The 24,802-nt window shown below is 53.9% G+C and overlaps 1 protein-coding gene and 1 long non-coding RNA gene across 8 annotated transcripts in view; one reads left to right on the top strand and one right to left on the bottom strand.

Moving 5' to 3' along the window:
• The window catches only part of RPS6KA1 (ribosomal protein S6 kinase A1), a 53,647-nt gene that overhangs the window by 6,978 nt on the left and 21,867 nt on the right, over positions 1-24,802 (bottom strand). For 2 of the 7 annotated variants that reach the window (XM_042949161.1, XM_042949160.1), the window contains exons 3-17: positions 17,510-17,626; positions 17,163-17,244; positions 15,364-15,444; positions 15,092-15,171; positions 13,209-13,315; positions 12,428-12,465; positions 11,992-12,134; positions 11,513-11,583; positions 11,109-11,197; positions 10,033-10,097; positions 9,681-9,783; positions 8,094-8,224; positions 6,960-7,085; positions 6,646-6,735; positions 6,095-6,253 (exon numbers count right to left, since the gene is read on the bottom strand). In XM_042949161.1, the coding sequence (XP_042805095.1) occupies positions 6,095-6,253; positions 6,646-6,735; positions 6,960-7,085; positions 8,094-8,224; positions 9,681-9,783; positions 10,033-10,097; positions 11,109-11,197; positions 11,513-11,583; positions 11,992-12,134; positions 12,428-12,465; positions 13,209-13,315; positions 15,092-15,171; positions 15,364-15,444; positions 17,163-17,244; positions 17,510-17,626 (1,482 nt within the window). Of the gene's footprint in view, positions 1-6,094; positions 6,254-6,645; positions 6,736-6,959; positions 7,086-8,093; positions 8,225-9,680; positions 9,784-10,032; positions 10,098-11,108; positions 11,198-11,512; positions 11,584-11,991; positions 12,135-12,427; positions 12,466-13,208; positions 13,316-15,091; positions 15,172-15,363; positions 15,445-17,162; positions 17,245-17,509; positions 17,644-18,490; positions 18,802-19,806; positions 19,890-20,349; positions 20,873-24,802 lie in introns of those variants that run through there. The other 5 variants (XM_042949164.1, XM_042949162.1, XM_042949159.1 and 2 more) reach the window with 5 other exon arrangements.
• LOC122226254 lies at positions 20,997-24,361 on the top strand. Its single transcript, XR_006205532.1, has 2 exons — positions 20,997-21,463; positions 23,334-24,361. It is a non-coding gene; the product is annotated as an uncharacterized LOC122226254 (long non-coding RNA).

The raw sequence follows: 24,802 nt of genomic DNA, 5'->3' as shown, positions 1-24,802 counted from the left end.
TCGGATTCTGTGTCTCCTTCTCTCTCTGCCTCTCCCCCCACTCGCAGTCTCACTCTCAAAAATAATATGTAAATGGGGCGCCTGGGTGGCTCAGTCGGTTAAGCGTCCGACTTCAGCTCAGGTCACGATCTCGCGCTCCGTGAGTTCGAGCCCCGCGTCGGGCTCTGGGCTGATGGCTCGGAGCCTGGAGCCTGCTTCCCATTCTGTGTCTCCCTCTCTCTCTGTCCCTCCCCCCATTCATATTCTGTCTCTCTCTGTCTCAAAAATAAACTTTTAAAAAAAATTAAAAAAAAATAAAAATAATATGTAAACATTTTTTAAAAATTAAAAAAAAAAAAAAAAAAAAGAAGCCCTTACAGATCAGAGGATGTCAATAACAGGATAGGGAAGCCAGGTCAGCTGTGAGACTTTTACTTACTTCCAGAGCCTCAGTTCCCTCACTTGCAGAGTGGGCACAGCAACAATACCCACTTCCGACTGTTGGAACAGCTAAGTGAGTTGACCTATAAAGGGCTTGGACGTGTCTGGCCTGTGGGAAGTGCTGTGTGGTGCTGGCTACCAGAGCAGCAGCCCCCTTTTGTTTTCATCACCATCACTGGAGGATGTGCATTTCGGTGCCTCTGACCAACCACAAAAAAAAAAAAAAAAAAAAAAAAAAAAAAAAAAAGCTTTTCTGTGTAAATCATCTGGTTAAACACAGAAGCCAAAGTGTGACTCCCTATTGAGTTCTCAAACAGGGTGACAACACGAGGGAAGCTAGGCTTAAAAGCGCTCCGTGTGTGAAACAAAGAACGCTGGCCAAATAAGATGAAAAAGGCAGACAACCCGATTTTTAAAAATAAACATAAGACTCGAACAGGCATGTCACGGAAGAAGCTGCCCAAATGGCAAGAACCACGCGAAGAGGTGCTCCACTTTGCTGGCCCGAAGGGAAAGGCAATTTAAAACCACCGTGGGGCGCCTGGGTGGCTCAGTCGGTTAAGCGTCCGACTTCGGCGCAGGTCATGATCTCACGGCTCATGGGTTCAAGCCCCGCGTCGGGCTCTGTGCTGACAGCTCAGAGCCTGGAGCCTGCTTCGGATTCTGTGTCTTCCTCTCCCTCTCCCACTCCCTGTCCACTCTCTGTCTCTCTCTCCTTCAAAAATAAACAAACATTAAAAAAATTTTAAAAATAAAACCATTATGAGAAAAAACGCCACATCTATCAGAATGGCTAGATTAAAACGACACAAAAGCCCATGCTCTGGAGGGGTGTAAGCTGGCAGAACAGCTTTGGAGAACTGTTTGGCATCACCCGCTAAAGATGAACACACACACACACACACACACACACACACACCCAGAGCAACCTGGCGGGTCACTGCACACAGTGTTAAAACGCGGTCACATGTCACAGCAGCATTATTTGTCAGAGTCAAAAACTGGTAACAACCTAAACGTCCATTAGCAGTAGAATAGACAATTAAAGTATTGCCTGTTCATACAGCAGAAATGACCCAGCGATGAGGATGCACGAACTGTAGCCACACAACGCCGTGGATGAACCCCGGAGAGCCTGTGGCATGGCAGAGGCCACGTATAACAGAGTATGTCGATATACGATTCAAAAACAGGCAAAACCAATCTAAGCTATTAGCAGTTAGCTTAGAATGGTTATGCTTGGGAGGGGGCAGGGAGTAGAAGGGATTCTTGGTCTGGGTGCTGATCACCTGGCTATATCCACTTTCTGAAAATTTACTGACTTGTACGTTATGATTTGTGTTTATATAATACTTCACTAAAAAGGCAACATTAAAACAAACAGGAGGTCCCAGTGGACCCTGCTCCTGGTCACCCCCTTCCCATCCCTCTATGAGATTCCCAGCTTCTAGACCACAGAAACTGCAATTCGTAATTAGCCCAAAGAACCTCCCTCCAAATACCTCAGTGAGAGTTTCCCATTTCCTCATCATCTCCCCTGGTATTTGGAAAGGGTCAGAAACTTTATTTAAAAAAAAAAAAAAATTTTTTTTTAACATTTATTCATTTTTGAGAGCTGGAGAGAGACAGAGCGTGAGAGGGGGAGGGGCAGAGAGAGAGAGGGAGACACAAAATCCAAAGCAGGCCCCAGGCTCTGAGCTGTTGGCACAGGGCCCGACGCAGGGCTGGAAGCCACAAACCGTGAGATCAGACCTGAGCTGAAGTCGGATGCTTAACCAACTGAGCCACCGAGGCGCTGAGGCGCCCTTAAAAGGGTCAGAAACTTTAGAGACCCATGGACTCATGGCTTTGGGGAAGAGACAACTTTCTCCCATCACAGTACCACCAAGTGGTTGTCTGTATTTGGAAGTTCTTTGTCCCTAGTAGAGGGGGCAGTTCTTACTCTAGAAAGTCCTTCCTCGCTCTGAGCCTTAGGTGACCCACTGGAAACTCATTGCTTTGGCTCTGTCTTCTAAACCTTCTTGGAGGGTAACTTTAACAAGCACTCACTTGAGAACAAAGCAGGAAAAGGAAACATTTACTATCTGGCCTGACATATTTAAATATTAGTCTATTTGCACTGGCCATTTCAAAAACCAAAACCACTTCAAACAGACCATTAAAAACGGTACATGTGGTAATCAAATTGAGGCTCTGGTTCTTTTTTACAAAAGAATCCTCCCTAATAAATCCTCCCTAGTAAATCCTCCCTAATGTCTGATTAGACAGAACCAGACATTGCCATTTTTGCAAACCCTAATGAAACGATTGATTCAGGCAAAGATCCTGAAAGGATGAAGTCATTACCCATCCCTAGACTCTTACCGCCTGAGAGGACTAATGACCAAAGGGGGCACAGGGACACTGTGCCTGGGGATGTGATGTCATATGAAGTACACTGCACCTCCCATGAAATGGTTTTTTGTTGTTTTTAAAAAATGTCTATTTAATTTTGAGCACGGTGGGGGTGGGGGGGGGTGGCTGGGGAGGGGCAGACTGAGAGGAAGAGAGAGAACCCCATACAGGCTCCGTGCTCTCAGTGCAGAGCCCGCCACAGGGCTTGATCTCATGAACCCTGAGATCATGACCTGAGCCGAAATCAAGAGTCAGGTGCTTAACCGACTGAATCGGGTGCCCCCGCCCCATGAAGTCTTTTCTAACTCCCCGCTCCCAAAAATAAGTTGAAGCAGAATATAATTAAGACTTTAGAAATACAGGCACCAGAGAAACAACTAAAACGATGCCCCAAGAAAGCAGACACATTCCGAATGTGGGGCATTCCAGTGGCACAGAAAAGGGAAGCTGGGGTGCCTGGGTGGCTCAGTCGATTAAGTGTTCTGCTCTTGGTTTTGGCTCAGGTCAGGATCTCACTGTTTGTGAGTTCGAATCCCACATTGGGCTCTATGCTGACAGCATGGAACCTGCTTGGGATTCTCTCTCCTCTCTCTCTCTCTGCCCCTTCCCTGTTCTCTCTCTCAAAATACATAAATAGAACATTTAACAAAAAAAGAAAAAAGAAAAGGGAGGTTTTACTATGGAGGTTATGTAGATGTACACATGTAACAAAAAAACTCATCAGACTATACACTTAAGATCTACTGTATGCAAATTTTATATCAGTAATTTTTTTTTTTTTGAGAGGGCGAGAGTGTGCATACGAGCGAGCTGGAGGAAAGGGGGCAGAGAGAGGGTGAGAATCTTTTTTTTTTTAAGTTTATTTACTTATTTTGAGAGAGAGAGGGCGAGCATGAGTGGGGGAGGGGCAGAGAGAGAGGGAGAGAGAAAGACTCCCAAGCAAGTTCTGCACTCTTAGTGCAGAGCCGGGCACAGGGCTCGAATTCACGAACCATGAGACCATGACCTGAGCTCAAATCAAGATCATCTAGATGCTCAGCCAACTGAGCCACATGCCCCTGAGAGGGGGAGAGGATCTTAACAAGTTCCACGCTCAGTGCAGACCCGATGTGGGGCTCGATCCAACAACTCTGGGATCACGATCTGAGCCGAAATCAAGAGTTCGAAGCTCAGCTGACTGAGCCACCCAGGCGCCCCTTATCTCAGTTTTTGAAAAGAGACTTGAGGGAATTAACAAGTGACTGAAAGGAGTAAATCCTGCAGAGACTGGGATTCCAATACACTGATGGCAAAAAGATTTTTTGAAAGGACAACAGGGAAATGTGTCTGTTGATTGGGTACTATGTGAACACAAGTAATTGTTAATTCTGTTAGTTGTTACAAAAGAATGTCTTTTATAGAGTTACAGATACACAGCTAAGGTTATGTGAGGTCTGAGATACGCTGTAAGATGCTTTAGGGGTTGTGAGATGGGGACCCACCTCAGGCTCCACACTGAGCGTGAAGCCTGCCTGGGATTCTCTCTCGCTCTGCCCCTCCCCCGCTCGTGCTCATTCTTGCTCTCACTCTTTCTCTCTCTCTATAAAACCCTTTAATTAGAGGCATTTATGGGTCAAGGGTCATAATGTCTGCAACGCTTCTCAGTTGCATCCATAAAAAATGTATATTTATATGTAGACAAGGGTATAGAGATAGAGGCAAAGACAGAGAGAGAGAAAGCAAATGTGGCAAACTGCTAAGATTTGGTGAATTCGGAAGGGGAAATCATTTTCATTGTAATATTCTTTTAACTTTTCTATAGATTTGAATGTCTTCCTCAGTAAAAAGTTGGGAGAGATACTTCAGCAACAACAACAACAACAAAAAAAAAAAAAAAAAGAGAGAGGGAGAGAGGGGACAGAAGAAAGAAGGAGAGAAGGAAGGAAGGAAACGGGGGAAGAAAAGGAAAAGAGAAGGAAAGAAAGAGAAGGAAGAAGGGAGATAAAAATCTCAACAATTCTTTAATCTGGGAGATGGGTGTCTGAAGGTTCATTATACTTTTCTCATAGCTTTGCATATGTTTAGCATTTTTGATAAAAAGTTAATTTAAAAAAAAAAAGGCACACCGGGGGCACCTGGGTGGCTCAGTTGGGTAAGCTTCCGACTTTGGCTCAGGTCATGATCTCACGGTTCGTAGGTTCGAACCCCTCGTCGGGCTCTGTGCTGACCGCTCAGAGCCTGGAGCCGGCTTCGGATTCTGTGTCTCCCTCTCTCTCCCTCTCTGCCCCTCCCCTGCTCATGCTCTCTCTCTCTCTCAAAAATAAATAAACATTAAAAAAAAAAAAAAAAAAAAAGGCACAGCAATGATCTGGCCCTATTTCCCTTGAAGTTTGTGCACCATTTCCCACGGGGCTGCCCCGGCCCACAGTGCCCTCCCGGAGCGGCGCCTTGCTTCAACCCAATCCACCCTGCGAGGTAGCAGCTCCCTCGTTCCCGAGTGTGCAGACGAGGAAACAGCTCAGAGGCGAGAGCCCTTCCCAACCATATACACAGAACTTGGACACAGCCAGTCGGATTCCAGAGCCTGGATTCTTAACCCCCACAACCGTCTGACTGGAAGCGCCCCAAAACATCATCTCGTCCAGGGAGAAACTCATGCTAACTCTGTTTCCAGCTTCTATACACCATCAGGAAATTTTCCATCTCCATCCCAGGCAATGATAAAGGCCACGTCCTCTCATTTGGACAAATACCTCTTCTGTAGCACCTGCTGTGTCTCCAGCAACATTTACTCCTGCATTCACTCCCTCTGTCCCGGCAGCTGAACCCACAACCAGATTCACCTCCCTGCTGACCCTGCTGCTTCCCAGCTCAAAAACCCACTCCCTGTCTGCAGCTCCCCAACCACATCCCTCAGTGTGACCTTGGGCAAGTGACCTCACATCTCTGAGCCTTGGTCTTCTTGCCTGTAAAGGCGGGGGGGGGGGCCCATAACAGCACCTACCTCGTAGGGTTGATGTGAAAATCAATCGAGGTAACGTAAGGAAACAAGTTGGCACGGTGCAGGGCATACAGTAAGCACGGTGTAGACACTCCGTGTCACAATCCGGCCTCATCTCTCGCCGTTTCCCTTCCTCGTATCCGTCTGCTCACCCACCCACCATCCCTAGTCTCCCTAGGGATGGTCTGGCTGCTTGAAGACCGCTACTGCCTGGGCCAGCCCACGGTTCGTGCACTCTACTGCTGGTATGACCCCTGGCGGCCCGCCATCCCCACCGGGCGCCCCCTACCCCAGACTTACCCCCTGGGAGTGCAGGTACTCCACGGTCTTGCTGATGGTGTGTAGGACAAAGCTGGCCTCCCGCTCTGAGAAGAATTTCTGCCGCAGGATCTTGTCCAGAAGCTCCCCGCCCCGCATCAGCTCTGTCACCAGGTACACATGTTTGCCATCATCATACACCTGCCAGAGACCTCACCGTCAGGTCCCTCCCCTCCGTGCCAGGCCGGGGCCCCTCAGTTACCGGTTCACTGGGCCAGGAAAGAATAACATGAGCCTTGGACGTGGGTTCTGCTCTGTGCTTCTGTGGTCCTGGCGGGGCCTTCACCTATCTGGGCCTCTGTCCCACCCCTAGACGGGAGGAGATTGGCACTGGTCCCCCGAGGGTCGGGGAAGCTGTCAGAGGATGCCTGAGTCTGAAGTGGACGGCCTTGGGGCATCGCCAGACCCGAGGCACAGAGATCCTTCGCTCCCAGGAGCAGAGGAAAATCAGAAATCAAAGGAATGACAGTCCTGAGACAGATCCCGGAGTCAAGTTCCCAGCCCCCATCTCAGTCTCAAGGACCCCCACTCACATCTTTCAGAGTGATGATGTTGGGGTGCTGCCCATACCGCAGAAGAATCTCAATCTCTTCTGAGGGATCCCGCTTGCTCTTGTCGATGACCTGAGGAAAGGGGGTACATGGGAGATATCAGGGGGACAGTCTCCAGAGTCCCTCCCTGCCACGGAGCCCACACTGCAGGGCTTGGGGGTCTTAGCCACATGCCTTCCACCCACCCACAGAGTCTAGGGCACCAACCCATCCCCCGACTCCCACCGAAGGTCTGAGGCTACAGTGGCCTCCCTCTGGCCCAGCAGCCTAGGCCGAGACGTGGTCGAGAGGCCCACCTTGACAGCATACTCCATATTGGTGGCCTTATGGACACAGCGCTTGCACACGGAGTAGGACCCCACACCGATCGTCTCCTTTACCACGTAGCCATCGCTAAAAACCAGGTTCTTCCCATGGAGTTGCTGCAGAAGACCAACAGGTGGGGCTGGCCCTCTGCTCTAGAATGCAGGGCTCGTCCCCCAGTACCCAAGGCCTTGGCTTCTGGGCCTCAATTTTCTACTCTATACGGGCACACTCACTGGCTCCCGCACTGTGGTCAACAGAAACGCAACACACGCATCGAGGGGTCTGTGGCTCTGAGAAAGCTGGGTAGGCCTGAGAGACACGGGAGCCCTGAGCTGGGTCCCGGCTCTGCCACATCCTGTGAACTTAGACGAGTTGCCTCCCCCCTTCTGGGGCGTCACAGCCCACGTCATGACGTGTCTTAAAGTTCTGAGACATTAACAACAGCAAATGCTTCTGTGGTGCTTATGTGCGGCAGGCACTGCTCTCAGCACTTTACGGCAGGTGACCACACGCCATATGACAGCCCTGGTTTACGCCTGTTGTCCTTGTATCCGGTCTGGTTTAATATTTGTCCCAGACAAAGATGTCCCAGTTGTAGAATAAATTACACAGTCACCTTAATTTTACACATGCAACAACCTATGGAGAAAAGTTCTATCATCACCCCCATTTACAGATGAAGAAACTGAGGCACTGGGAAGGTAAGTGTCTCACCCAAAGTCCCTTACCTTGGACAATGGGCTCCAGAGTCTACCCTCATGCCTCTGAATTCTAAATCTCCCACGGAAAGTGTATTAATGGGGGACAAGTGTGAGGACACACGAGCCCTCTGCCACCCGTCCCCGTCAGGGATCTGACAGCCACCCCACAGCACCACCACCCTGGGCACCGCCTTGCATTTATTTATCCAGGCTCCACAGCGTCCCTGGCTCTGTGCTAGGAAATCTGTTACATCCATGTTGCCATCCCTGTTTTACAAACGGAAAAAGTGGGGCCCAAGGAGGTTTGGAGGTCCAATGGGCTACACTGTGGCAATCAAAGGTTGAACTCTAGAGCCTGTGTTCTCTGCCTTTGTGGCTTCTGGGTAGAAAAGACAACGGAGTAGCAGTCTTCTGCCCCCTCACCTGTACCACGGAGTGCAGGGGTGCCTGCGTGGGCCGAGGCTTGCCATCATCCTCCATCAGGCCAGTGGCCACGAAGCTGAAGCCACGGAACAGCTGATGGGCGCCAGCGCTGGGAGGGATGCCTGGGGAGTCTGCAGGGGTGGGAGGGGGATGTGACCCTGAGAAGGTGCCCTTGACTCCGAGGCAGCCCAGAAAAGGGAGACCAGGGCTGTGGAGAGGGCTTGGGCAGGCCTCTCGTGCCAGACCTCAATTAGGCCATCTGTTCGTGTGCGTTTAGACCAGCCCAGGCCTGACACACAAGAAACATAAAAGACACCCCACGATGGGCATTCGGCCCAGGCCAAGACACTTCATCCCTTTCTGGAAGCTTCCCCCTTGCTTCACTGCCTCGGGTCTGCCCCTTCAGGTCCATCTTCTGCCCAGGCAGCGGGAGGGATGGTCCCAGCTGCAAATCTACCCCCTGCCAGAACCCTTCAAGTGCTCCTCTCTGCCCCAGAAGAAAGCCCAAAAGCCCAACTTCTCAGCCTGGTGACTGAGGTCCTTATGATCTTAGCCTCCTCTCTTCCTACTCTACAGCTCAGCCACGCCAGACTTCCCAGATCCTTAAAGGAGACCCTGAGCCACCGCACATGCTGTTCCCTCTGACCAGATACTCTACTGTTTGTCTGTCCTTCACGATTCAGCTGGCACACCCTCCTCTGAGAAGCCTTGCCTGAGCCTGCTCCTCCAACTCCTCACCCCTATGAAGCTGCACTTGCCACACCGCCCAGTAGAGTTTTCACACCTCTCCCCCGACCACAGTCTAGGCCATAGGAGGCGGGGCAATCCCCTCATGGCTGATCAGGGGCACACAGTAGGAAGGTGGTATGTACTGATCCGGTAAGCGAATAAAGATGAGACCAACTGCTTGCGAAGTGCTAAGCTCCCTGTCAGCAGAGCTGTGCAACCCGCAGTGAGAAGAGCAGCCCCTCTGCTAAAACCCATCCATCCGGGAAGCCTTCCAGAACTAACACTAACCCCCGATATCTGACCAGGATATTGGGATTTACCAAACTCCCTCCCAGAAGCCCCCTCCTTGGCTTCTTGCAATAACCCCAGGGACCGAGTGGGTCTGTGACCGAGCCCATGTTCTAGATGAACACACTGAGGTCCAGTGATCAGAGCAGCCAAAGGCGTTTCCCACACTTGCCCCTGACCTGTGGGCGCTGTCACCTCTGCTCTGACAGACTGTCTCCACCTCATGTTTTTGCTGGGTCAGATTCTTTAGCCCTGACGTGAGTGTGAGCCCGATGTGTTTGGTCTTCCCAGTGGGCTGGAAGATGCCTGGGGCAGGGGGCCTGACTTTTCTATTGTGGCCTTAACCACCCACTCCCCCCACCCCCTCACTCACGTACAAAGAGGCCCATAGAGCCCTGGAGTGGGAGAGTCAGGCAGAATGAGATGGGGACAAAGAGTCAGAGACCCACCCTTCAGTCTGCCCACACACCTGGGCCTGCCAGAGTCCCTGACCACCCTACATCCCAAGGGGCCCCTGACTCCCTGCTTCCCTCCTGTGCCAGCCCAAGACAAGCCAGACAACCGACATACCCTTGGGTGTGCGGGACGTGAATTCAGTGTCAAAGTAGAAGGTGTCATCAGGTTGTGCCACGGCTGGCTTGAAGGGTGGCTTGATCTCGCGACGGTACAGCTTCTGCAAGGTGAGGTGGCCACTCCGGTCACCATGGCCCATCCCCAACAACCCACCAGGAGCCTCAGGCAGGAGAAGGTAACTAGCCCTGCCTATGCAGGCTGTACAGACGGGGGCATAATTGCTTGCCCGGGGGAGGCCAGCCCTTGCTTCCAAGGCCATGCTGTCACCCTCTGCTCCACATCGGAGGAAGCCCCCTCCCACCACCGGTGAAGCCCTGACTGAGGCTGTGGGGTGGACAGACACACTCACATTCCAGTCAATGGTAGAGTAGAAGATATGCCGCTTGATTTCCTCTGCCCCATCAGGGCCGGAGCCTGAAAGAGCCCAGATGAGGGGTCTGCCCCTGGATGGTCCAACTCCCAGACACCCACCCTGTCTGCTGAGTGACCTCACCGTGGTCTGGGACCAGCGGCTGCAGCTGTCTACTGGGAGCAGGGGGGACGATAGGCTCTCCCCGCCCCAAAGCCACCCAGCCGTCACCCCAGAGGCCTATTGCCCACTCAGCGTTTTCCACTTTCTGGAGACCGTTATGATCAAGCTCCAAATGTACTCATGGAAGAAGAAAGGCCCAGAGAGGTCAGGCAACTTGTCCAAGGCCACAGAGAACAGAAATCAGACTTATTCTGACATCTGCAGGGGACTCCCATCTCCCTCTCAACCCAGGCCTCATCTCCATTGCTTTTATCCATCCCATTGCCCTTCTCAGCCACCAGGCAGACTCTCACTCCATTCGACCCCAGGGACCTGAACTGGGACCTTACAAAGCTGGTCATGGTCCAGATGAACCCAGGATCCAAGGGGCCAAGACATACTGAAAAGCTACTACATGCCAGGCATGTTCATGCAACTTCATTCAGTCAAGAGGGATCTGGATCATCATCTCCCGTGGAGACGAGGACCCAGAGCTCCGGGAGGTGAAGTCAACTGCCTTGGGTCACTTAGCTCATAAATGGCACTCACTCAACAAATATTTATGGAGGAACCACTGTGTGCAGGGCGGTGAGGACCTGCCATGGGGACAGGATTGGGACCTGAGCCTTCTGACTCCTGAGCTCATGCCTTCTCTTGTGCCAGCAGCCTTGGCGGACCTGTGTGGGGGCCTCTGTCCTTGTCCCCAGGGGGAGTAGGGATGACTCAGTTCCTGCCTTCCCCCTATACACAGGTCACCCCCCCGCCCCAAACACCACACATGGAGCCAGAAAGCAGGGTGGCCGGCGGCATTGTCTGCCCACACAAAGGACAACGGCCCCTTTCAGCCCCAGATGTGACGCTGTGGCCTAGGCTGCAGCTGTACCCCGCTCCCCTCCCAAGCTGGAGCTGCTTACCGAGACGGTTGGCAGGATTCCGCTTGAACAGGGCCCGCAGGAGGCTCTGGGCTTCCGTGCTCAGAAACTGGGGCATGCCTAGCTTCGCCCTAAAACAGCCCCCAGGTCTCATCAGGGCTGAGCCCGCCCCAGAGGCCCATCTCCCCTCCCCGCTCTGTCCAGGTCTAATTTCCAGCTCAATCCAGACAAACCATCCACTAACTCACCTCCCAAAGACTTCAGGGATTCCCCACCCACAGGCCCTGATGGATGAAAAGGGGGCCCCAGAAAGCATAATGCTTAGCTCAGAGGAGGGTCTCATTGATGGGGAAATCTGAGGCAGGTACAGGATATTATTCTGGCCCCCAAACTGGGGCCAGACATCAGGGGAGACCCTGAGGTGTCAGGACAGGGCTGGTGCTTACTTTAGAATCAGTGTCATGGTCTCTTTCCGGTCCTTCCCCTGGAAGGGCAGGGAGCCCGTCAGCATCTCAAACTGTACAAGACAAGGGTCTGTTAGGCTCTGGTCTCCATCTCCCATGTCCCCGACCTCCTCCCACCCAAACCACTCAGCTTCACTCCCAGGATTCCTGCTGGCCTGTGGCAGGACCACCTGGATCGAGAATTGTGACTGTCTCTGGTTCCTTTGTCAATCAGAACACCGAAAGCAGCACTAGGGGCCTGAGGCTGAGGAGAGGCCCAGTCCTGGGGCGGGGGCAGCCCAGGTGGGGCCAAGCCTGGAATCTTCCTAAGGAAGGAAACTGCAGCTGGGTGGACGTTGAGGCAGCTTGGCTGGGAGAAGACAGGAGGAAGTCTTAGAGACTATCAACCCCCTCACTGTTCAGATGAGAAAACTGAGGCCTGAGGCATGGGCTGAATGCTTTTCCCCTGTCTGGCCACTCACCATCAACACCCCATAGGACCACCAGTCTGCACTGTGGGTGTGGCCCTGGCGGTTGACGACCTCGGGGGCCATGTACTCCACAGTCCCGCAGAAGGAATAGGCTTTCTTCTCATGGTCAATGGCCTCCTTGCTCAGGCCAAAGTCTGTGGCAAGGAGGGCAAGAGGACACATCTTTAGGAACCCCCCCCCCTTGCCTTCCTCCCTGCCAACCCCTGCACACCCAAAGCCCCCTGCCCACAGGCCTGAGGGCACCACTCCCATGGGGCTGGGGTTCACACCCACGCCATCCCAAGTCTAGGGTCTGGGGTTTTGACCACTTCCGAGTACCTGGCACAGCCTCTCGGGAAGAATGGATCCCCTAGCGCTCAGCCCAGGCCCATCAAGAGCCCATCCTGACCTCCCCTGGGAATTGAGGGGGCAGGTGCCTTCTACTCACCGGTGAGTTTGATGTGGCCCTCCTCATCCAGAAGGATGCTGTAATGGAGAGATGGGAGTTGGGGCCCCTCAGCTGTGGCCCCTTGGGTTCTGGTGACACCAAGGGGGCCGTGGGGGTTGGGCCCAGCCCAGAGAAGGCGATCCACCCAGATCCATCCGGTGAATGGCAGGTGGAGCAGGGTGGTGGTGGTGCCATGCAGATGTGTGGCCTGTGTTCTTTGCTAATCCTCGGAACAACTGGATGAGGTAGGTACTATTATGGCCCTATTTTAACAACGAGGAAACTAAAGCTCAGGGAAGTCAAGCAACACCCCACGGTCACAGAGCTAAAAGGTGACGGAGACAAGATTTGAATTCAGGTCTGCCTAACTCTAAAGTCAGATCTCATTTCAGCCCAGCACCTGCCCCTGGCTGTCAAGTTACCATTTGAGGATGTTTAGATATTCAGGAAAATTCTAGAGAGGACCGTATCAAACAAAGAATGACCTTTAGTGGTGGCATCTCAGACATCGCACTGGATTAGCAAAAAAAAAAAAAAAAAAAAAATGTAGGCAACGTACCTGCAAGGAGGTTTCCAGCCCTTTTAACGGACACTGGTAATTAGGCAGACCCCTAAGAGGGCCCTGCTGCCACCACCACCCGTCCCACCCACCTATCCACGGGGCGGCCACACACAGGGAGACTTTGTTGGGGAGAGTTACACCCACCCCTGTCAGGAGAGACCCCAAGGCCTACCTCTGCCCTGGCTAGGGAGGCTGGGGCAGAGCTGGGGCTTCACTCACTTTTCAGGTTTGAGGTCTCTGTAAATGATGCCCAGGCTGTGCAGGTGGTCGAGGCCCAAAGCTAGCTCAGCCAGGTAAAACTTCACATCCTCCTCTGTGAACATAACCTACGACAGGCGGGAGGGGACGCCAGCTGTGACTGCCTCTTCCTCAGGAGCTCAGGTACTGCAGTCAGCAGCTTCTTGGTCTCGGCGGCCCACCTCGGGGAGGACCCTTAGACACCCCAGGGCCATACACCATGCTCTGTATAAAGGGGTACGAGGGGCACCTGGGTGGCTCAGTCGGTTAAGTGCCCGACTTCAGTTCAGGTCATGGTCTCGCGGTTCGTGGGTTCAAGCCCCGCGTCAGGCTCTGTGCTGACAGCTCAGAGCCCGGAAGCTGCTTCAGATTCTGGGTCTCCCTCTCTCTCTCTGCCCCTCCCCCACTCGCACTCTGTCTCTCTTTAAAAATAAACGTTAAAACAATGAAAAAATAAATAAAAATTAAAACAATATGTAAAGAGGTTTGAGGTATGACATGATTAACATATGAGTCACTCATTGTGGCGTGGCTTGGAAATAGCAAAAGGGTTGGGCAGAAGACTGGGATAAACCATCTCTCCCATGTGTAATGGAGTGCTATGCAGCCATAAACTAGAACAAGGAAACTTCCATGTTCTGATATGGATCCATCTCCATGATCTGCTATCTTGAATAAGGCAAGATATAGAACAGATACATAGATTAGTACTTTTTATGTAAGGAAATGGGGGTTGGAATTCAGAACATGTATCAGAATGGGTTGTATTACCAAAGAAACATGGGGCGCTTAAACAAGAAATCAGTAAAAGTGTTTACCTATGGCGGGTAGAGGGACTGGGGTTGGAGGAAGATTTCTCAATGACATTTTTCTTTTCTTTTTTTTTTAACATTTTATTTATTTTTGAGACAGAGAGAGAGAGAGCATGAACAGAGGAGGGTCAGAGAAAGAGGGAGACACAGAATCCGAAACAGGCTCCAGGCTCTGAGCTGTCAGCACAGAGCCTGATGTGGGGCTCGAACTCACAGACCTCGAGATCATGACCTGAGCCGAAGCCGGACGCTCAACCAACTGAGCCACCCAGGCGCCCCGACATTTTTCTTTTCAATCATGTGAGTGTATTGCCTATTCAAACATTAAAATAACATTTAAAAATTTTTTAGGGGTGCCTGGGTTGCTCAGTGGGTTGAGCGTCTGACTTTGGCTCAGGTCATGATCTCAGTTTGTGAGTTCGAGCCCCACGTCAGGCTCTCTGTGCTGACAGCTCAGAGCCTGGAGCCTGCTTCAGAGTCTGTGTCTCCATCTCTCTCTGTCCCTTCCCGCTTGCACTCTGTCTCTCTCTCGCAAAAATAAATAAACATTAAAAAAAATTTAAAAAATTTTTTTCTTTTAAAGTTTGTTTCTCTTTCGAAGTTTGACTTGTATTAATGGTCCCATTTTTATATCTGGCTCGAATTCTTTTATGTCAGTTAAAATCCTTTTGATTAACACATGGGACATAATGTTAAAATATTTAGCTTTCTGGGTGGATTTAAGCTTCTGCCCATCTTCACAGCCCTGCCCAGGGCAGCCTTAGAAGAATGGAGGCAGAGAGATGAAAGATCCCTTAGCTCCTGGGAATCAAGGAGACCCAGGGCCTGATCCTCCTCACCCATCTTGGGAGGAACGAAGGCTTTGCCAAGCTGTACGCTCTGTCCCAGCGTGACACTGGGTATCAGTTCCTGGGCCAGGGACTGCTAGGCAGGCCTGGGTGGTCCCAGGTCCAAGCCACACCAGACAGGTTGTTTACAGGGCTCTGGGATGGGATGCCTCGTTGTCCCTCCAGCTCCATCTCGGGGCCCCGGGGCAGTGGGGTGTTAGCTCACCTCTTTAGAGAGCCGTGTGAAGAGGTCCCCGCCTCGCAGGAAGTCCAGAATAAGATAGAGCTTTCCCTCAGTCTGGAAGGCTGGGGAGAGGGGAAAAGGCGATGGTGGAGCCAGCTGGGTCCTGGGCCCTGCCCCTTTACTCTAAGCTCCCTTGGCCTGCTGGGGGTGGGGGCAACATACGGGGAAGGCAGTGGCCCACAGGCAAAGGCAAAGGCTGGCAGGCAGGGTGCGAACTCAAGTAGGCTGCGAACTCGAGTGGACTGCGGTCTCACCATAGTGGAGCTTCACCACAAACGGGTGGTTTACATCAGCTAGGATGTCTCTCTCCATCTTGGTCCGAACACGGTCACGCACTGGCCAGAAGAGAAAGACAGTCACTAGGAGTCTAGCCCCTCCCCCTAAAGAGTCAGCCCCAAGCCCTGTCTGAGAAGGGCTCTTCTTTTCCACGAGTTCCTCACATTACATGGCAGTACTCAGGGCTGGGCCCTTAGCCCCCTGCCCATCCCTCTCGCCCTCTCTCTCCCCCCAGCCCCCATCAAGGGCCATCCAATCCAGCCAATCTCAGCAACCTGTTTTGTCCTGTGTGCCCTTAGCCTCTGCCCCTGAGGCTCCCCCTGGGATGCCTTTACCAGACCCTTCCTCACTTGGCACAAAAATCCCTAGTTCCATTCTGGGGGGATGGAGAGAACAGTCACTTGGGAGCTAGTTAGGCAGAGTCATTGGGGCTAAAAATCAGACTCGTGTGTCTGAGCAGACACCCCCACATACTCTTTTTTTTTTTTTTTTTAACGAATGAAAGTCCCTAGGCATTCTGATCACCAGCAGGTTCTTCTTTGACTCAGCTTAGGCCTCATCTCCTCCAGGAAGTCTTCCTTAAACTGCCAAGCTAAATTAGGGCCCTCTCTCCTGCAGGGCTTGTGCTTTGCTCCTTCAGAGCACTTTTTGCCTTCGATTTTAATTTTTTCGTTTCCCTTACCAGGTGTGGCATGGACCATGCTGGAGTTAACTATTCCTGCCGCTGTTGGCCAAATATACCTTACAGTTTTTACACTTTTGCTCGGGCCAACAGCTCCTCCTTCCCGGGGAACCCTCCCTCTACTATTTTCATTCTGGAGAACTCCTAACTGATCCTTCTCAAGGCACAGCTCAAATGGCTACTCCTTCTGTGAGGCTGCAACCCACTCTCCCCTGGGCTTCTCACTCACAGCACCAAGTGCACCACGCTGCAGGGTCGACACAGCCACTCCCGCCCCAGCCTGGGGACCTTCACAGCAGCGACCAAGTCCTTCATCCTTTTCCCTCATGGCTCCCATCACCCCTGCTGGGGAATGACTTCTACCCCTACCAGCCTGGCCTTAGGGCACCAAACCAAAGTACCACACAGACAGCACTTTATGGGCCACATGACCCCTAAAGTCCCTAAGGCCAACACTTCTGATCCTCCCTCCCTCCCCTCAGCCAGGGCCTACTCCACCTGGTCAGGGTCACTGCCAGCCCAGAGTCCACTACCAACCACAGCAATACACTTTGTGAGCCGTGGAATTCTAGATCTGGCCTTGGGCTCCCTTCTGAACCTCCCTGCTGTCCATCTCTGTGGCCCTGCCTCAACTCACTCTCTCCTGCCTGCCCTAGCTGCTTGCCTGGACTCCCTGCCTCTTCCCCAACACCTTTCTCCACCCTGAGAGGTCTCCCTCATGAAGCAACTCTGCCCAAGTAACCTGAGTATCAGGGGTGTGAAGGCCCCTGCCACAAACATACTGCACTCACCCCCTGCCTCCTTCTAGACATTCACCTTCAGCTATGGTAATTGGTGGCTGGCTTGGGGGTGGGAGAGGGGAAGGATGCGGTTATTCCCCAGAAGTCTTTTCTTCGAAAGGGACCCCGTCTTTGCAATGGGGTGGGATAGGGAGTAAGGGGTGGCTGAGGACAGGCCTGTTTCTCTACCTTCAGACCAGGTACTCCCAGAGATAGAACTGCCTTCTCTGTCAGACCCAACACCTTGAGAGCTGGGCTGTCTCCCACAATCTGGGGCCCAGTCTGGGCTCTGCATGGGGAGGGGACCTCCACTCACCTTTCAGCGTTGCCTTCTTTAGTACCTTCATGGCATACAGGTGCCCACTGTCAGGTCGGGTGATCTTCCGCACCAGGAAGACCTGAGAAAGCAGTGGGGAAAAAGCAGAGGAGAAGCTGGGGAGGGGGGCCCAGCCCATCAGCTTCCATCCTCCAGGGCACAGGCTGACCTCTGACGTCCCCGAGTCCCAGGTTGACCTTTTGCCCTCCCTGGGTGCCAAGGTGACCTCCTGTCCCCCCCTCAGACCCAGCAACCCTTGCCCTCAGATCCTGAGCCCCAGGGTGACCCCTCATCCCCACCTCTGACATGATCAGTGTTGCCCTCCCAGTTGTGGGCTCAGAACTCACTTTGCCAAAGGATCCCTGGCCCAGAACCTTGAGCAGCTCAAAATGGGATGGGTCGGCCTTCTCAGAGCCAGCCTTGACGTGGTGCGTGATGGAGATCTCCTTGAGGATGCCCTCATCCTGATAGAGGGATAGAGCTGGTGGGCATGGTGGGTTTCATCCGGGCCGGCCGGGGGAATGGTCCCCATCCAAGCCCGCTCCCACTAGACCTCAGCAGACAGGGCCCTGCCAGCAGCACCAGACAGCTATGCTGAAGGGGCCAGCCTCCTGGCTCATCAATACCAAAAGGGCCTCAAGGGCCGGGGAGGGTCAAACTACCAAGGTGCTGAGTCAGGTGAGGCACTGCTCCTCTTGCTCCAGCTGTGCTGGCCTGGAGAGGCCCAAAGGGATGCCCAGGCACAGCCAGGTGGAGCCAACCCCAGGCTCTGGCTGAGGCCCAAAGCTCTGCGCAGGCCCTCCCTGTGGGGCTCCCCTCCCCTGCTGCAAAGGTTTTGGTTCTGCCACAATAGGAAGTAGAGTTTGTGCTCAGACTGGGGAGGTAGAGCTGGGCTTTTGTTCCTGGTCAGAATGGATGACAGGACCCTTCTGGCCAGAGGGACAGGGCTGAGATGCACAGGGACCCAAAAGTCACCAGAGGCTCCCCCGGCCAACCCAAGTGCCAGTCTGGGGTAGAAAGGAGCAGAGGCCTAGAGACTCCACGATCCACCCATAGAAACTTCCGTCATAGAAGTCTACTAAAAACCCCTTGCCCGGTCTTAGCTGTTCTAGGACCCTTCTGCCCTCCCTCCAATCTGCTGGTATTGCTCTAGAGCCCCGAAGTGCCTCCTCACTTCCCTAGGAAGCAAACCTGGGCAGGGTCCAGTCATCCAGCAGGGCCAGGCCTGGGCTTGGAGAGTCCACAGCCAACTGAGGCCAAACTGGCTGCCCAGGCACCTGCTCCAAGGGCCATAGCCAGGCCAAGACCAGACATCTGGGCACACTCACCGAGTCCTGCCTGGGGCCAGAGCCAGGGCCAGGGGCAGGCAGAGAGGTTTGGCTGATCCTGGGCCGCTGCTTCCTGGGCAGCCAGGGGAGCAGGGCCCAGAGCCGCAAGCGGGGCGGCTTGGGATCCTGCTCCATTCGCCCGGCAGGGCCGAGGCACCATGGCAGGAGCAGGCAGCGTCAGGGGCTGCCTCGGAGGTGGCCAGGCCCAAGGCGGATGTGCAGGGTGAGGGCGGGGGCTGGGCCCTGCTCAGGGCCGCCAATCACTCAGGGCCTGTGGTTTCCCAGCTCCAGGCCTACAATCTCACCACGTTCCCTTCCTCTCTTTTCCCCCCTCCCCACTGCCTGAGGGCTGCCCTCAGGCCCTTCCCCCCAACCCTCCTTGTGGGTCCCAAAGGGAAAGCCCCAGGCCAACCCAGCTGCTGAGGGGTAGACAGGTACCCAACAGGCAAAGACAGACACCCAACATGTAGAGGCAGATAAAGAGGGTCACCCAACAGGCAGAGGCAGGCATCAATAGGTAAAGACAGATGAAGATGGGCATCTAACAGGCAGAGACGCATGCCCACAAATCAGGGATGGATAGGGATACATGTCCAGCAAGGGGAGGCAGGAAGAATACATATCCAACAAGTACCCCATAAGCAGAGGCAGGAGGGAACTCATATTTAACAAGCAGAGGTGCATGGGGACACATATCCAACAGGCAGGGACAGAAGGGGATACAAACTCAACAGGCAGAGACAGATGGGGACCCAACAGGCAGAGGCAGATGGGGGCTTGCATCCAACAGGTGGAGACAGATGGGACACGTACTCAACAGGCAGAGACAGAAGGGGACACAACCCAACAGGCACCCGACATGTGAGATGTACCCAACAGGTGAAGATAGGCACTCATCAAATGGAGACAGAAACAGGAACAGAAGCAGCTGGGTGGCAGAAAGAGACAGTGAGGCCCAAGTAGACTGACAGATACCCAAGCCATACACACAGGCAGGAAAGACATGCAGACAGTCAGACCCTGGACTCAATGGCAGAGCTCTGGGTTCTTGCTGGTCTGCCAGGGGGTTGGAAAAGAGGTGCAGAGACATCACCTGCAAACACCCAGTGCTGGGGGGGGGGGGGGGACAGTCCAGCATTTGTGGCAGACACACCTCTGAGGTCTCTTCCTATGCCAGGGCCCTGGACTAAGATAGTGGACTGAGAGGAACATCTCCTGAATGCAATCTGATGGCTTTGACTCTGATCCAAATTTCCCAAAAGCTGTTATCCCCATTTCAGAAACAGGAAACCGAGGCCCAGAGGACAGTGACTCACCCAGGCTGAAAGTGAACCAGTGGCAGAGCAGGCTTAAACTCAAATCCTTCCTCCAGTTACTGCCTGGCCTGGGGTCAGCGGGCCTCAAGTGGCCAGGAAAGGGTGGGCAGGTAAGTCAGTCAGAGCCATGCCCTGCCCATCCAAGCCCACCCCCTCCCTCAGTACTGGGGTGGGTCCAGGGACCTCCCATTCTAGGTCTAGACCCTGACAGACACAGCCCCATCTTCAGGGGACCTTGAACAGTCACAAAAGCTGCAGCTCTAAGAAGCTGCATGCTAATCAGGCCCCTGAGTATCACCCTGTGTGGGACAGGCAGAAAGCCGGGCTCAGAGAGGGGCTGAGGTGAGCCAAAGCCACACAGCAACCCTTGCCCACCCCGCCCTGAGGTTTGAGCCTCCACTTGCCTGTCTGCCTCCGAGAACACTCCCTCGGGACAGAAGCAGTCACCCGGAAACCCCAGGGGACAAAGCCACTCCCAAACCCATTCTTTGCCCAGGGTCATGGTGACAGACGCTGCTGGAGGCAGGCCAACCCTCTGCTCACCTTTCTGGGACAGGGGAGTGAGTCTCTCTCAACCCTGGGGAAATCTGCCGGGGTCTGCATGGTGGGGCTCAAGCCGGTGGCCAGAGGGCCCTGTTACTCGTCTACTTCTGCTTTTTCAGCCTTCCCGGCCCAGAAGGCAGGGTCCCTGACCCCCTCCTTCTCACTTCCCCCTCTGCAGGGAGGAGGGACAGAAGATGGGTCAGGCTCCCCTGCTGAGGAGGGGACATTGTAGACCCCAAGCCCATGACTCCGGGGGGGCCCAGGGATAAATCCTTCCTCGACTCCTCTGATCCTAAGGAGGGGAGACTAGAACACAGATAAAAGTCACAAAGCAATGAGGCAGTGACACATTGGGCATCCCAGCACCTGCAAACATCCCTTTGAGAGAATGTGCGGCAGAAGTCAGCAAGGCCACAGACTCTGAATGCCCCAGCTCAGAGTGCAGGAGCTTCTTCCCCCCATAGTGACCTTCCTATGGCTGGGCCCACCCAAAATGGCAGCCCACAGCACAGGCAGCACCGCCCCCAGCCCTGCCTTGCAGAAGCCCGCCAGTCCAGGGCCCTGGGATGGGCGGGGGGTGGGGGGGGGGTGGGGGTGGGGTGGGGGGGGGCAAAAGGGCCTAGCAAGGACCTCACAGAAGTCTGAGAGAAGGAGCAGGTAGCAGTAGGGCAGGGGTTGACCAGGCCCAGCCCCCTTCCACGTGGCCTGGCCGCACCAGTCCCACCAGTACACCCACAGGAACTGGCACGCCCACAAATATAAACAGGCTGATGATCGGAAACCATTTCCACAGACATGTGGAAACACACGCTCCCACGTACACACGGACTTCCCCTTCCAGTCCTCAAAGGGGCTCCAACGACAGCCTGATGACGGCCTGCCGCGGGTTGTGAAAGACGTCTCCTTAGACAGACAGCTCGCTGTACCCAGCTTCTGCAGGCAGGGGTCTGGAGGATGGGACGGCCCTGGGAGCCCCAAAGTGCTCTGGGCCAGAGCCAGTTGGGCCCCCCACCAACCCTCAAATCCCTCAGAAGCAAAGGAAGACTCTGTGGCCAGCAGGGTACAGGAAGGGGCAACAGGAAGGAAACAGTCTCAGAGCTGCCTTCGCTGAAGGGTATGTGCTGGGGCTGTGAGGCCTCTGGTGGCAGGAGTGGGGGAGGACAGGCACCAGACCACATCCCTTGGTCCCTGCCCCATTCCCCCCTATAGATACTTCCTCTTATCTACTTCCTCCCACAGGGCAGCTGGGAGAGAAGCCCAGAGCCCCCTGGCCTGATCCCTGGTCCCTAGGGTCCCCACCCCAGGCCTCCCTCCACCAGCTGGAGCCCAGCTGCCAATCCTGGCTGTAACGGACACCCACAGCCCCTTCCCCGGCTGGCAGTATAGGCAGGGCCTCCCAGGCCCACCCCCTCTGGGAGGACAGATAGTTCTGGCTATGTCTCCTAGCAGGCCTCTGGGGAGGTGAGGAGGGGGCCACAGTTCCCAGGTGGCCTTGCTGCACTGGGCCAGGCCTGGCATGAGTGACAAGAACTGTGCTCCTTACAAACTGAGCAAATACTGCACCAGAGTCATCCTTTCCTTCAGCCTCTACCGGTATGGGTTCTGCCAGGCCCTGTGCCTTAGCTCCGAGGCAGATACTGTCACCCCATTCCAGAGATGCGAAAACTGGACTCAGAAAGTGACTTGCCCAAGGCCACATAGCTAGAAAGGGGGACTGAAGCCTACACTCAAGCGTTTCATTATCACCCTCCCTGCGAGCCTATTTCCCCTTTGGGCATCGCTCACAGATACTGGGCTCCTGCTTGGTCCCCAAGCCAGGAAGCCAATCAGAGGAGGGGCACAGACTCAAGCCTTGTTCTCAAGCAGCTCTTGAAAATATATAACAAAACACAACTCTCAGGCTGCAGTGGAGGTGCTGTAGGTGCCCAGAGGCAGTAACTATCTGCCTAGGGTGAGGTCCAAAAGTACCTTCCACAGAGAGGGCGGTCCAGCTAAACCCTGAGAATGAATAGGAGTTGGCCAGGCAGAAAAGAGGAAAAAAAGACACTCCATGTAGAGAGGGACCAGCATGAAGAGGCTGAGGCCAGGAGTACAGGGTAGGAAGTTAAGAACTGTCCACTCATTAGCTGAGTGCTACCAGGCAAATTCACTTCCCTGTCTGAGCCTCAGTCTCCCCCTCTGTAAAGCAGAGGTTAAAACTAAATGTTCAACCCTCGGAAGGCTGTTGCAAATAAAGCGGGCCACAGAGACAAAGGGATGTTGTAAACAGGACTTCTCCCTTGATAAGATGGGCAGTCTTCCTGCTGCAGAGTTCCCTTGGGCAGTCCGAAGGGACACAGCCCAGCCACGTGGTTCCAGGACCTGGGAGGGTGGGCTAGCTTACCCTGGCCAGTCCAAGGGAAGTTCCCCCCCAACACCTGAGGCTTCCAAGGCTCCCCGAAGTCCACAGTCACATCCTGCTTGTGCTCCGGCCAGGGTAGCATGAGGGATCCGGGATGGATCAGGGTTTCATAAACAGGAAGAGAGGAGGGGAGGGGGGAAATGCTCAGCTCTCAAAATAGACCTGCAGGCGCTTCAAAGGGGTCCAGCTCCGGAGATAGCCGGGGGAGGGGGCCTGGGATGCCTGGTCCACTGTCATGGAGGGAGGGAGGGTGAGCGGAGCCCCAGTGTGCCTGAGGGCACCAGGTGCGCAAGGGCGCGGAAGGGATCTGGGAGCTCTTGCCCTAGGCTGCTGTCTATACTATGGCTGCGAAAACCCCAATCCCCCTTTCTGCCTAAAATAAATAAAATAAACACGCATTACGCCAAACTTGGGGGGCCTGGCTGGCTCAGTTGGTGCAGCGGGCAACTCTTGATCTCGGGGTTGTGAGTGAGAGCCCCACACTGGGTGTAGAGATTACTTAAAAATAAAATCTTTAAGGAAAAAAACAATCACACCAAACTTTGTGGGATTAATTTATGCCATGTCACATTCCCTCCTCCAGGTGGCCCTGAGGGGTGGACCCTATTCTTCTCTTACAGGAAAAGCACCTGACCCTCAGAAGGGCAAATCACTTGCCCAAGTTCTGCAGCAAACAAGAAAGAGGGGCAGGATTCTGACTTCAGAACGCCTGACTCCCAAGTGCCTCTTCTTGTCTCCTCTCTGCCTGGAAGGCCCAATTCTCTCTGGAGCTGCCGAATCCTGCTTTTCGAGGCCCAGCCAAGTGCCAGTTCTGCAGAGAAGGTGGCCTGGTGCCCTACAGCCCACCGAAACTCTCCTTCCTCTGCCACACACAGCAGTGACCATCCATGTGGTCCATGCTCAGCCCTGAGCGCAGATGCCCCTGGCTGGGCTCCCCAGGACGTACTCATCTTACCATGTCACCGGGAGAAATGTGGGTACCTGGAAAGTGCCCAAAATGGGGCCTGGCACAGAATGGAGATTCTCTGTGCCTACAGTCATGTTCTTCCCCATCACAGTGCCCACCATACAGCTTTCCTGTCTCCACCCTCTCCCTAAGTCTGCAACCTCCCTGGGGCTGGGGGTATTGACCTCATTTCAGGGTCCCCTAGTGCTGCTGCAAGGTGCACCAAAAGTCTGATGAAGCAAAGGATAAACTGGCCTGCTGCCCCTTCATTCCACTGCACAAAGCGATGAGGTCCTGACCACGGGCTGAGCGCCCCCTGGTGTGTGGAGCCCAGAAGTGGGCAATGGGGATACTGTGAGGTTCTAGGGGCAACAGAAAAGATAGATGAAGCAGATGCCTGGAAATGGTGGAACCTGGGATCACAGGGATCCGATATGCCCCCTCTTCAGCACGCAGCGTTCTCTGGGCTGGGAGAAGTGTGAGCTCTGTGGTCAAGCAAGACCTGACTCCATTGCTCACCAGCTATGTGACCTTGGGCCTCAATTTTCTCATCTGTAAAATGGGGACGGTAACGATTTCTGTATCAGGGGTGTTGTAAAAACTAAACGCAAAGCTCCTGGTATGGGTTAAGCTCTTTCTATCCCTTAAAGTGGCATTCAAAGCTCTCCTTGCCTATCCATCTCCAGCCTTGTCTCTCTTCCCATCCCAGGGTCTTCTGCCAGAGAGCAAGGGTCATAGGCTTGGGATCAAATGTAGGTTACCTGGCGGGGCAAGCTCTCACTCTTTCCCAACAAGTCCCTCTAGCTCCTGAGGTGAGAAGCTGTACTTACCCCCTGCTCCCCCAAAGCTGCAAGCTCTTCTGCAACCCCCAGAACTTAAGCCCCAAGATCTGAACATCCTGGTTCTTCTTTGAACCCCTTTATTTTGTTACTAAGCAACTAGCAAGCGCTACTTTGTGGGAGGAGATTCTCCAGACGTGGGGCCGAGGCAAACCAAGGGACCCAGTCCCCTACCACTTGGTCTGGCCTCTGGTGGCCAAGGTGGCCACAGTAACCATCAGAGGAGGGGGAAGAAGCCTACTGATCTTACCTTGCCCTATCCTGGGA

Source organism: Panthera leo, chromosome C1, assembly GCF_018350215.1.
Source record: "Panthera leo isolate Ple1 chromosome C1, P.leo_Ple1_pat1.1, whole genome shotgun sequence".
NCBI classification, from domain to species: Eukaryota; Metazoa; Chordata; class Mammalia; order Carnivora; family Felidae; genus Panthera; species Panthera leo.
The sequence above is the reverse complement of the archived record's forward strand: the minus strand, read 5'-3'. Positions and strand labels throughout refer to the sequence as shown.